Source organism: Setaria viridis, chromosome 1, assembly GCF_005286985.2.
Source record: "Setaria viridis chromosome 1, Setaria_viridis_v4.0, whole genome shotgun sequence".
NCBI classification, from domain to species: domain Eukaryota; kingdom Viridiplantae; phylum Streptophyta; class Magnoliopsida; order Poales; family Poaceae; genus Setaria; species Setaria viridis.
In genome coordinates this window covers 19562037-19574755 of record NC_048263.2, presented here as the reverse complement: position 1 = coordinate 19574755, position 12719 = coordinate 19562037, and the positions used below count along the sequence as shown (strand labels likewise).

The 12719-nt window shown below is 45.9% G+C and overlaps 2 protein-coding genes across 2 annotated transcripts; one reads left to right on the top strand and one right to left on the bottom strand.

The window, feature by feature from the left end:
• Positions 1-6990: 6990 nt before the first annotated feature.
• Positions 6991-9233, bottom strand: LOC117844801 (probable long-chain-alcohol O-fatty-acyltransferase 4). Its single transcript, XM_034725593.2, has 2 exons — positions 7697-9233; positions 6991-7277 (listed from the first exon to the last, which is right to left on the bottom strand). The coding sequence occupies exon 1, from the start codon at positions 8876-8878 to the stop codon at positions 7835-7837; it is 1044 nt and encodes a 347-aa protein (XP_034581484.1). The 5' UTR covers positions 8879-9233; the 3' UTR covers positions 6991-7277; positions 7697-7834.
• Positions 9234-9446: 213 nt separating this feature from the next.
• LOC117854661 (protein FAR1-RELATED SEQUENCE 5-like) lies at positions 9447-11775 on the top strand. Its single transcript, XM_072291363.1, has 3 exons — positions 9447-9497; positions 9599-9679; positions 9738-11775. Exons 1-3 carry the CDS (start codon positions 9447-9449, stop codon positions 11397-11399), a joined length of 1794 nt encoding a protein of 597 aa, XP_072147464.1. The 3' UTR covers positions 11400-11775.
• Positions 11776-12719: the final 944 nt, after the last annotated feature.

The following is a 12719-nucleotide window of genomic DNA, read 5'->3' as shown; positions in this document are numbered from 1 at the left end:
ACGTTGACCTTGGCTTTCTCCCATATCCAAGATCTACCATCTCTAACTCGTCGGCTGACGTAAACTCGTGCGCCAGCTTCCCGTCTTCTTAGGTGAACTCATCCATCAGGACGATTCTTCAGAGCCGACTGCTTGGATCACCTATAGTCCGAAATCAGACATCTTCAGGAAGTTTGTGTCCCAGACTTTGCCAGATATGCAGCTGACTTGTTCATAATTCCACTGTTGTGCATTGGCTACAGCGACGCTGAAAGAAGAATCGGCGGTGACCACCTCAACTGAGTCGTCGATCCATTGGACGAGACATTGATGCATCGTAGATGGGATGCAGCAGTTGGTGTGAATCCAATCTTGACCCAAAAGCATGTTGTAGGACCCTTTACCATTAAAGACAAAGAAAGTATTAGGTAGGGTCTTATGGCCGATGGTGAGGTCAACGCAGAGTGCCCCCCGGGCTGGGGAGACGTTTCCTTCGAAGTCCTTCATCATCATGTCTGTCTTGATCAATTCTTCCTCACCTTTGCCGAGCTTGTGGAACATGGCATACGGCATGATGTTCACGGCTGCGCCGCCGTCCACCAGAAGCCTAGTAATCGGCCTCCCGTCGACTTGTCCCTTTCTTGCAACTGACTCTTTCCTTTGACGTCGTTGGCCGACACCTGTACTCTAGGGTCCACAACTCCACTTCTCCTGGCCGATTCTGATGTCAGCACCTTTGTGGAAGGTGTGCTTTTGCCCCCAACTTCCACCATATTGGTTGGGAACGGATGTTCATCGATCTTCATCGGCTTTGCCAATTTTGAAGGAGCATCAAACTTGAGCCTCCCTTGCTCAATAGCCGATTGAATCTGCTGGCGGAAGACTTTGCACTCATTGGTGTCATGAGATGTGGCATTGTGCCACTTGCAGTACTTGATCTTCTTCAGTTCTTCGGCCGACGGGATTGTATGGTATGGTGAGAGCTTGATCTATCCTTCTTGCAGCTGCAAATCGAAGATCTTATCAAACTTGGAGATGTCGAACCCGAATTTCTCAGGCTCCTTCTTGCCGTATGGGCATGAGATCAGCTTTTTGGTCTTAACCCATTCTACCAAACCAACCTTTGCTTCTCCTTCTAAGTCCGTACACTCTACGTACGCCACTTTCTTCTGGAAGTTCTTTCTCTGATCAAACGGGTGCACGTCTTGGTTCAACAGCCGGTGAACAATCTGGCTCAAATTCTCAAACTCCTGTGAAGTATATTTTTCTTTGATGTGTGGTAGGAGCCCTTGAAAGGCCGCGTCGGCTAGTTGGTTGTCGCTCAAAATCAAACTGTAGCACTTGTTCCTGACTTCTCTGAACCGTTGGATGAAACTAGCCACCAATTCATCACTCCTCTGCCTGAGACTGGTTAGATCTGTCAGCTTCATCTTGTGAACCCCAGCAAAGAAGTACTTGTGGAACTATTTCTCCAAATTGGCCCAGGTGATAATGGAGTTAGGTGGAAGCATCGTGAACCACTGGAAGGTCGACCCAAATAGGGATAACGAGAATAGCCAAACCCTCAAAGCATCTTGCGCAACTGCCTCTCCACACTGAATGATGAACCTATTGACGTGCTCCACCGTAGATATCTCATCTTGTTCGGAGAACTTGGTGAAATTGGGTACCTTGTATCGGTGAGCGAACGGCAACATATCATAGGCCGGCGGGTATGGCGTTCTGTACATGTAGGTCTACATTTTAGGTTTTAGCCCGAACTGATCTTGCATCACCTCGGCTATCTTTGCAGCCCAATCAACCTGTTGCTGCTGCTAGACCGTAGGTTGGAGCATTGGCTGGGCTGCCGGCACCTGCTGTTGAATTTGTGGCACCACGATCGGCTATTGGATAGCCGATGTATGTTGCAGGGGCTACGGCTGGGTCATCTGCCAGGAAGGATCAACGTGCTGCAACACGCCGGTTGTCTCGTCGTACACAACTATTGGTGACCCATCCCTGTGAGGCTCCGGAACACCATCCTCCCTGCTGACTTCTGGTGGATTCTGCTAATAACGCTGGACCATTGGCTGCGAAGCCCATGGTGACCAAGGTTGTACTGGAGATCTCGTGGTCGGAACAAATGACCCTGGAGGCATCCCATATCCAGTGGTCGGATTCCAGACGGGTCCAAATGGCATCCCTATTGCCCCCCATGATGCTGATGCTGGGAACGGCGACGGCACGGTGTATGCTGAAGCAGGTTGGTTCGCCGTCAGATTGAACAAGGGTGCCGTAGCGTTGGTGTTCTGGAGTAACACAGCACCACAACCTCCACTTGACATCTGGATCGACTGAGAAGCTGACTGTCCTACCATAGATGGATTCATCCCGCTTCCGACTGGAATGCTCCTAGGTGGCCCGTACGCTGGACCGTGAAACCCCTGAGAGCTTCCACCATAGAGAGTGCTGAGAACGGCGTTGTGCACGGTGTTGGTCATCACTGCCGCTTGGGTGATCAACACGTGATTGAGAGCCTGGTCAATCATCTCCTGCATCTTCCCTGTATCTTCAGCAATGGTGATTTGATGAGGAGTTGAAAGGGCGTGCTTCTTGATAGGTTCCCCTTTCCTGGTACGGCTGAAGGATTTCAGGCATAGCAATCTGAACTCTTCTACAGCTCTTGCCACCTCGCTCCTCTGATCTTCCTGGAGCTCACTCTCCACGATCTTGATGATGTTTTCATCCGAAACTTCGGCAGTCTTAGGCGCAAATATGTTGAGGCTTTGTAGGGTCCCACCGGGCGTGCCAAAAGTGTGTTGACACAAAAATCGAGAGACGACTCCCGCGCACTAACACACGAAACCCGGTAGAATCTGCTTCGCTCCTTTTCAGGTTGTAGCCTTATCGATCCACGGCGTGCCAGTCAATCTGACCTTTTGATTGATAAGGACATGTAAAGTGTCAAATATAAGAGCAAATCGGCTAGCGTTCCAAATCGCTCCACAGGATGTATTGGCAAGACTGCCGACACAGGCAAAAGACAATCGGCTAGATCAGCCCGATGTGGACGTAGTATATGTAAAGTGTAAAATACAACCTAAACAGTACTACGTGAACAACACTTAAAATAGGTATAACCAGCTATGTGACAGTAGATTGGTACGAGAAAATAAAACAAAAGCCAATCGGAACGTGTTCTAAGCTGGATAATTATGATAAAAACTACAACAAGATTTAATGAATAAAACTTGCAGATCTAGGAAATATCGATAACTTGTGAATAAATCTAGACGAAATGACAGCGATGTGCCCTAAGTTAAAGCCTAGAAAGTATTCGGTAAACGTAGAATTTATAGTCTAGCGATCGAAGCGATGCAGCCCAACTAGCTTGGAAGAACTCGTGAAGAAAAGAAAATGATGGCGAATGTCGCCAACTTGAAAGTAAATTGCAAAAATAGTAGATTTGTCTTGATTATGATGTGTATATCTCCAAACCTTACAAGGCTCCTATTTGTACCCTATACATCAAGATTTCTAATCCTAGTCAGTTATGACAAATCATAAAATCTATCTCTAAAGAAACAAACTTTCTAAATAAAAAATAAAATAAAAATAACTTGCGTAGGAGTCGGAAACAAACTTGACCTCTATCGGCCAAAACCTTCTTCCTGTCGGCCGAACCTCCAACATTTCCAATCGGCTAGAACCCTCCTGCTCGCATCGACTGACTCCATCGGCTACGCCTCCATTATCCTCCATCGACTGCACCCTTGTGATCCCATCGGCAAGGCTCCTGTCTCCCTCTATCGGTACAGCTTTCACCATCATCGGCCGATCTCTTATAACTTCATTGGCTGAGCCCTCTGCAACCTCATCGACCGATTCCACTAGCCATTATCTCTCCACTATGCATTAGCATCTCCTGCTTCCTTTTGGCGCAATCTTTGATGTATGTCAAAAAATAGTGTCAACACTCTCAATTTTCCATTCTTCTTGATGACTGGAACAATCTTTGAAACCCACTCCGCATACCGGCAGGGTCTGATGAACTTAGCTTCATATAGCCGGTTAATTTTAGCCTTAATATCTTCCAATAGCTTTGCTTTGAACCTTATAGCCAGTCGTTTGACTAGCCGATAGACAGGCTTAACAGGTAACTGATGTTCTATGATATACCAGCTTAAACCTAGCATTCCATAATATTCCCAAGCAAAAAAATCTCGATATTCCTTCACTAATGCCATCAACTTTTTCTTGAATTCAGGATGTAACTTGGAACTTATAAACGTTGGCCTTGGCCTATCACCTGGTCCTATATCAATTTCTTCCAAAAGGTCAGCTGATGTAAAACCTTGTCCCAACTTTCCTTCAATGTCATCAGTTGCAGCATCCATTAGGGCTTCCTCTGATGAGCCGACCGTAGATCGGCTTAATGTTTGACAATTTGTCCCACCGAGCATGCCAAGAGCGTGTTGACGTAGAATTCTGACTTTAGACTTCTACATTGAACAAAATGGAGGACCTGGGAGATCTGCTTAACTCCAGTGTAGGTTCCAAATGGGCTCACGAAGGTGCAAGGCGTGCCAGTCAATTTGACATGTAATTGACAAGGAAAATGTTAAATTCCTAAACTGATAGGCGGCTAAGCCTTCTCATAAACAAGCGTTACTTTGAATAAACACCATTAAAATATGTTCAATGTAATCATGCGGTGTAAATAAACAGGAGCATTAATGGCATGTGCCATCGGCTATATGAGCCGACGGGCTAAGTGTTGGGATATGAGGTAGGCTATACTAGCGCAAAATAAAATTTTCTACCGCGTAAACCAGGAAAACTGCCATATAAAGATCACGGGATTACCACTCAACGCAATGATGCGGAAGATGTAGATTCGCGTCGATGCAGCGAAGTCGATTAGCGTAGTCTTACATAGTCGATCACATCGACGTCCAGCAGCTCCTCAGTAGCTCGTCCACGTGCAGCAAGATCCCCCTCGTGCCGCGGCTCGTCGGCGGCTCGTCCAAGTGCTGCAGGCGCAACACTTCCAAGGTATCCACACGTGCAGGGAGGAAGCGTCGCAAGCCGGACTGCTAGGTCCGCGAGTTGCAACACGCGAGGGCGTGGGAGGCGCGGCAGATGTGTTTCGCCAAAAAGGTGTGAACCCTAGGGCACCCCCACCCCTCTATTTATAGAGGTTCCTAACGGGCCTCTGGGTCCGAGGCCCATTAGTACTTCTAAACCTAATCCAACTCGGATCACATCCGAATTGGGCTTCCAGCCCCTTAAGTGTGTGACCCTATGGGTTCGGATACGTATAGACATGGCCCGAGTACTCCTACTCGGCCCAATAGTTGGTAGCGGCCTCTAGCAAGACGTGCCAACTCCTATATGCACACGAAGATCATATCAGACAAACCATCACAACATTATATACATGCTATTCCCTTTGCCTCACGATATTTGGTCTAGCTTCAAGCCGACCGCTCTTTCTCTATCCTGTGATTCGGAATCCCTTTGTAGGTTAACTCTTAACCGTACGTAGCATGGCCATGCATTTTCAGATCTGATCACTCGAGGGGCCCAGAGATATCACTCTCAATCAGAGAGGGGCAAATCCCATCTTGATTGACCATGTCTCATAGCATGCTTCTTGACAAACCCGAAAGCTACCTTTATAACTACCCTGTTACGGCGTAGCGTTTGATAGCCCCTAAGTAGGTCGATCCACATCTTGAATACATGCGACAATCTCAGGTCTAAGGACAAAGCGTATATGTTGTTTAAAGAGAGAACTACTTCTCGTGTTGGATCAGTCCTAGCACATGTCTCCACATGTGCCCACATTATTAGTTCAACATCTCCATGTCCATGACTTATGATACATAGTCATCAACTAATACATGTGCTAGTCTAATATTCATGTGTGTCCTCACATGAACTCCGACTAGGGATAACTTTAGAATAACCATACAAGTAAAGAGTTTCACACACAATTCACATAATTGCAAATCAATTCGAGTAGCCTTTAATGGATATTCAAGGAACACAATATAAATCATGGATATAGATGGAATATCATCATCTCTATGATTGCCTCTAGGGCATACCTCCAACACTAAGATAGATACAAGTCATAAAAGGAGCCTCTGCTAACCATGCGCTTATCAAATAAATTAATAGATCTTAATTAATGTCATGAGACGTGTATTGACTTTAATCTGTTAATTTAAAAGATTAGAACACAGCAGCAAAGACCTCTTGCCCACCACATGTGAGCCGATTAAGTTAACAGATCTAATTAATATCATGAGATGTGTATTGAACTTAGATAAGGTAACACAACTTAGAGGATATTAACTTCGACCTAATAACTTAACAGACTAATCCGCAGCAGCAAGGCCTCGCACACTCCACCATCGCTCAATGACATCATCCCGCTACCAAGTGATATGGATAAGACCCAGCTGATGCATCGGCTCTCATAAGTAGTGTTTTAACGATAAGGATCTGACGGCTAGCAATGCGAAGGGTAGGAACAAAAATCTATTGGACCTAGCATATATAAATCAAGTAAAGCATGTGAGATCTAACCAGCCGATACGATCAGATAATTTGTGAACGCTTAAACAAGATCAAGAAGCCGATAAAGACAACCTAATCAGATCTAAGCCGTTCGATAAATGTTAGCGCTTGATAAAACTAAGAGAGCGCTTGGTAAAACTAAGAGATCGATACGATACAACTTAATAAAACCAAACAACTCGATAGTTGTGAGCAACGTTGAAGACAAATAGAATATTGGACAAAGTCTAGAAAGTTCTACTTGCAATCTAAGTTAACTCAATAAGTAGCCACACGACAAGGGATCATAATATTGGACAATGCCTACAAAGTTCTGATACAGATAATGTAATGACTCGATGACGGTATCTACAAACTCACCTGAGATCGAAGCTGATGCAGCCCTTCGCGCAAGAAGAAACTTGTTAGTTTCTACTCTACTCCTACTCATAGAATTTGGCGGTGTAGCGCGGAAAGGTTATATTGATTGATTGATAATTATTCATTACAAGGCTCATGGGTTTATATTTATACCCCGGAGCAAACAAAAATCCTAGTTGGTTACGACATGAACCGGTACAAATGAATCTAAAACTAAGATAAATCTCCACACTTTTCCTTATTTGATGGAGTCAACTCTATTTCGGATCGGATTCGCCATGTCTTCTAGCGGCTTTTGGAATCTGGTCGCCCGTGGCTGTATTTGGTCAACGCAGGGTCATCAACAGTCTCTTCTTCTGCAAGTCCATCGGCTGTCAAAACCTTATCCTCATCAGTTAAATCTGACCAAAAACCGGTGTCAACAGTGACAAAGTGACGAAAATGTCAAATAAGGAATAAAAGATAGAACTCGGTGTCATATAAGAGTTAGAGTTATCTTCTAGTGTCAAAATTCTCAATATAATTGGAGAGGGTAACGGCTTCAAGCCTTCAACTCGTTTGACTGTGGCATCTGTTTACAACATTTTGATAAAGCTACCGATTGCTCTCCGCGTTAGGCTTGCCCTTAAACCTCCGCGCGGCCCTTGCGAATGCTAGACTAATGGTACCGGGTATCTTCCAGAAAGTAAACTAGCCAATGGCATATCACTTTAATCAGCAATCTGGGATCCGAGATCTCTGAAGAGACAGTATTTAATTTAATTGAGGAAAGTTAGCAATCCCAGCTCACCAAAGCAACAGTATCAATCAGCACATCCTTAAGTACGGATCCACCAACCACACCATGGCATCCATTGGATCTAAATCGTGAGGCGAACATAACACAGCCATCATCACAGCCAACTTGCAATTTGATTTGGTCAATCGGTCAAATGGTCGAGGAGACGAGATCCGTGGCGCCGGCGAGCCGCCGGCCGGCCTGCTCCATGAGCGCCACCATGCCCTGGCATTCCTGCAGCACCATCTCGTCAAGGCCGCCCTTGACCATGGCCGGGAAGAACAGCCAGAACCCCGTCCCGGCCACGAACGCCAGCGTTAGCGGCACCGCGGCCGCCCGCGGGGGCCGCCACCACCCTGGGTGCGACGCCCACCAGCCCTCCGCGGCAGCGCATGCGCCGTGCAGGAGGAAGAACGCGGTCACCTCGCCGCTGGGCGGGCTCCACATGATGTAGTAGAAGATCAGTTCGTGCATGAGGCCGGACACGAGGAACGTCGCCATGACGCCGGCCGCGTTGCCGAGGCGCGCGCGGACGGGGCGGAACACCGACGGCCGGAGAATGGAGGGCACCATGAGGTTCCACCGCCGGCCCCAGAAGTCGCGCAGCGACGACGCCAGGTACGGGTGGTCCACCTGCGGCTCCATCTCCATGCCGAGCAGGTCGTGGATCACGGTGTGGACGGTGGCGAGTAGGAGATCCAGCGAGAAGTAGATGTGCAGGGTGTACAGAGCGAGGAGTTGGTACCGGTTCATGGAGTCCTTGAATTGGTACGCGTAGATGATGGCCGGGATGACGGCGCCGCAGAGGAGCATCCTGGCGGGGCCCCGGACGGGAGCTTTGCTCTTTTCTTCGGCGGCGGTGGACTTCCGGAGCTTCACCGGAAGCGAGGCCGAGCAGACGAACTGGTGGAGACGGAGGGAGGGGTCGAGGGGTCCGCTGCCGGTGGCGAGGAGGAGGAGCTTGAAGGAGCCGAGCCAGGTGAGGAAGAAGCCCGAGGTGCCGCGGAATGTGGTGGTCCAGAAGGCGAAAGGGATCGCGTAGAGGAGCGCGACAACGGGCAGAAGCGCGGCGAGGCGAGGCGCGCCTGGCCGGAGACGCGCCGCGGCGAGGCGGGCGTAGGACATCGCCGCCCACACAGCCGCCGAGACCTTCACGATAGCGTCGAGCTCGCCGTCCATTAGCGCCGTCGCCATGTTGATGGACAAAACGGAAATCGATGGGTTCTCTGCTGCTGTTGCCGAGGTTCTTGCATTGCTTTTGTTATTTGTACCACTTCCTCCTCCCGTGACTTCCGCGGCAGTGTCTGTGACGTCTGACGGAAAAAAATTCAGTGCGTCCTCCCCGCACGCGGATCCCGTGGGCACCAGCTCCTACTGATGACGCGTGTCCAGTAGGATGTCCGCTCGGCTCCGTTCCCAGCGCGTGGCTCGCACGTCTTCGGCTCGCAGCGGACGAGTCCACGACGACGTAGCGCTGGGCTCGCAAGTTGGTTTCAGTTTTGCACCGCCCGGCTCATCACCATGTAGTCAGCGCCGTAATCATAGGATAGCTTCGTGAGTTGGTTCCATCCACAGAGAAAGATCGTAGAAACAGGTCACGCCGCCGCCGCCGACGACGACGATACACGTACTGCGGCCGGCTGTGCGAGTTGCCGCCGGTTGCCTTATGTCTTGTAGCCATGCAAGCCAAAGGGACTCCACCTTCGGAGATCATTCAGATGGTGAGGAGAATTTTTCCCCATCAAATCCTCTCGTAGACACCATGGAAACGACGAACTCTGCCCTAATCAATGGTGCTGTTGATGCAAGACAGGTATGTGCGGAAGCCATGTACCCTTATAACATTGTAGATCTATTTGTGCTAGCTAGATTTGTGGGCGGGAACATCTCAAACAACTGTTTTTACATACGTAGGGGAACATCACTGCTGTCATCGAGTCCGCGTCTACATCAGTTTCTGAGTTACCAGAATCTATGGCACAACAATCAGATACGGTATGAGATGTCAGTTTGACTACTATAAGCATTAAAAAATCATACTATCTATTCCTAGTTATTAAACAGCTTTAAATTTTCTCTCATCGTACAACAGGTATTAGATAAAAATGGACAGCCTTTGATTGCTCCTGAAGTTGGAATGGCTTTCGATTCAGAGGATAAAGCTTACGAGATGTATAATAACTATGCTGGTAAGGTCGGATTCAGTATTAGAAAGAGCCATACGAAGCGCCGAGTTGATAAAACTATATGCCAGAAGTATATAGTTTGCAGTAACGAAGGACACTGTGCTAATGCGTCGTCACAGAAGGATGTTACAAGGACGGGTTGTGATGCCCGTGTTCAGTTTAGTGTCAGCAGAGAGGGGATTTGGAAAGTGCAAAAGGTTGTACTTGATCACAATCATTATCTTGCTAGTCCTAATAAAAAGCACAAGCTGAAGTCCCAGCGTCGTGTTACAGATGCAGACAGGCAGCTGATTGGTCAGATAAGAGAAGCCGGGATGAAGCCAGCCCAGGTGTATGAGTTCATGAAAGAATTTTATGGAGGATCTGACAAAGTTCCATTTGCAAAGATGGATAGCAACAATGAGATCGGTCGCGAGCGGAAGAAGTACTTAGAGTGCAATGATGCGCAGTCATTGTTGGATTACTTGAAGAATAAGCAGAGAGATGATCCTGGATTTTTTTATGCTGCTCAAATAGACGAGGAAGATGGTCGGATAGCTAATTTCTTCTGGGCAGATGGTCAGTCTATTATGGACTATGCATGCTTTGGTGACGCCGTATCATTTGACACCACCTTTCAGACTAATAAGTTTGAAATGCCTTTTGCTCCACTCCTGGGAACGAACCATCACAAGCAAACAATAATTTTTGGGGCAGCATTGATATTTAATGAGAGTATTGAATCATTTGTTTGGCTCTTTGAGACCTTCCTAACAGCTATGTCTGGCAAACATCCCAAAACAATTTTCACTGATCAAGACGCGGCCATGGCAAGAGCAATTGCCTATGTATTCAGAAATACAAGTCATCGTCTTTGTTTGTGGCACATATGTCTTAATGCAGCTAAACATCTAGGACCCTTAATTAAAAAATTTTCTGAGACATTTTTACCTGAATTTAAGAGATGCGTGTATGAAGAGAGATCAGAGCCGCTGTTCATTCAGATGTGGCAGAAATTGTTGAGTAAGTATAAACTAGAGAACAACCAATGGATGGCAAACCTATATGCTTTGAGGAAAAAGTGGGCTACTATATACCGTGACTCTTTTACAGCTGATATGAATTCAACTCAAAGAAGTGAAGGTATGAATAACGTGTTCAAGAAAAGATTTCGTAGAAAACTTGGACTTACTGAACTTCTTGTAGAATGCGAGAAGGTTTCAGCTAGCCTTCGTGAAAATGAGTTAGAAGCAGATTTTAACTCACGCCGAAAGAACCCAGTTACTTACAGTCCAGATTTACCTCTATTGAAATCTGCGGCTGAATCATATACAAAGAGGATGTATTTGGAGTTTGAGGAAGAATTTAAAGAACATTTTTCATTCTCTTGTAAATTGTTGCAAGCTGATGAGTCAATCCTCACATATATGGTTACACATATGCATGCTAATCATGGAGCAACGACTGTTTTCAACAGTGCGAATATGTCCGTTACATGTTCTTGCAGAAAGTATGAATCCATAGGTATGTGCACACATTTTGAATTATAATATAGTTTCTAATTTGAACCAATGGAAACTTATGTTTTTATTATGTAGGTATACTGTGCAAGCATGCCTTCAAAGTTTTCAGTGTGAATGATGTTTTTAAATTGCCGCCGCAATATATAATGGGAAGATGGAGCAAATATGCAAAAAGAGGATTTTATATCGAGAAACCAGAAACCGAGGAAGAAAGTTTGAAAGCACGTGCTGCACGTATGTCACGAAAGGCTACATCCATTACATTGAAATGTTCAGTGTCAAAAGAACTTCTTGAGAATTTGGAGAAAGGCCTAGATAAGTTGGACTTAGAAGCAGATATTGCTATGAGCAAGTTGCAAGAAAAATTCGATGACGTTGTTGTAGTTTCTACTGAATGCGCTACAGACACATTAAAAGGTACAATATCATTTAGAGTTCCACATGTCATAAAGGGCCCAAAGAATAAGCGACTCCAAAGTGCAGTTGAAAAGAATACAACAAAGAAGAAAAAGAAAAGTACTAAGAAGAAAGGTATTCACCCTACCTTGCTGATTTTGTTCCCAGGAAAGGTCCAACTTGTATATTAATTATTTTTGTTCACAGGAGATGGTCCAATTAATGCCGCAGAGAATACATATGAAACTGTTGATCCAAACCAATTGATCGTAAATGACTTAGACTCATTATTCTAGTTTTATATTTTTTTACTAACAACAAATTGTAACAAACAATTTGTTATACATGACACAGGACCTTCATGGTGGCGGTAGCATTGGCGGTTATACTAGTACAATGCAATTTGCAAATGATTCAGCCATGGCTGCGCCACTCATCCATGGAGGAGATACTAATGCTACAGTGCCAAACTTCACAGACTGTGTGTATGGGCAATCTTCTACCATGTCTGCTCCTTTCATGCAAGGCGGATATACAGACCTTTTACATGGTGTTCATCAAGATGCCGCAATGTCCTTATCCGCTAGGAAGTTAAATTTTGATGAGAAGATGTAACTGTGTTGATAGACAACACGCCACTTTGCAGTATTTATTTGTTTCAAGTATGACACATTTGAGATGGATTTTGCTAGTTACATATGATATTTCCTATTTCAGCTGGTTATCAATTTGAAATTAATACATATCCTATTCACTACAGTCATAGAAACATTCACAAAATACTGTGATCATTTTCGGCAAAAATAACCTCGTATATACAAGTTTAAGAAAGGCCAAAATATCATATGTACCTCCAAAAGGTTTGGCACCATCTGAAAAAATCATGGAGAATAATCCTGATCCTGAAGACTTGGTCGGAGAAGCAACACGTGAAAGCCAGGAGCAGAATAT

Excerpts from the sequence above, each read along its gene's own strand:
- LOC117854661 (XM_072291363.1), top strand. The coding sequence starts at position 9,447 with ATGGAAACGACGAACTCTGCCCTAATCAATGGTGCTGTTGATGCAAGA. Across the intron at positions 9,498-9,598 it reads GTGCTGTTGATGCAAGACAG|GGGAACATCACTGCTGTCAT; the intron begins GTATGTGCGGAA and ends TTACATACGTAG. Across the intron at positions 9,680-9,737 it reads TGGCACAACAATCAGATACG|TTATTAAACAGCTTTAAATT; the intron begins GTATGAGATGTC and ends ATCTATTCCTAG.
- LOC117844801 (XM_034725593.2), bottom strand. The coding sequence starts at position 8,878 with ATGGCGACGGCGCTAATGGACGGCGAGCTCGACGCTATCGTGAAGGTC.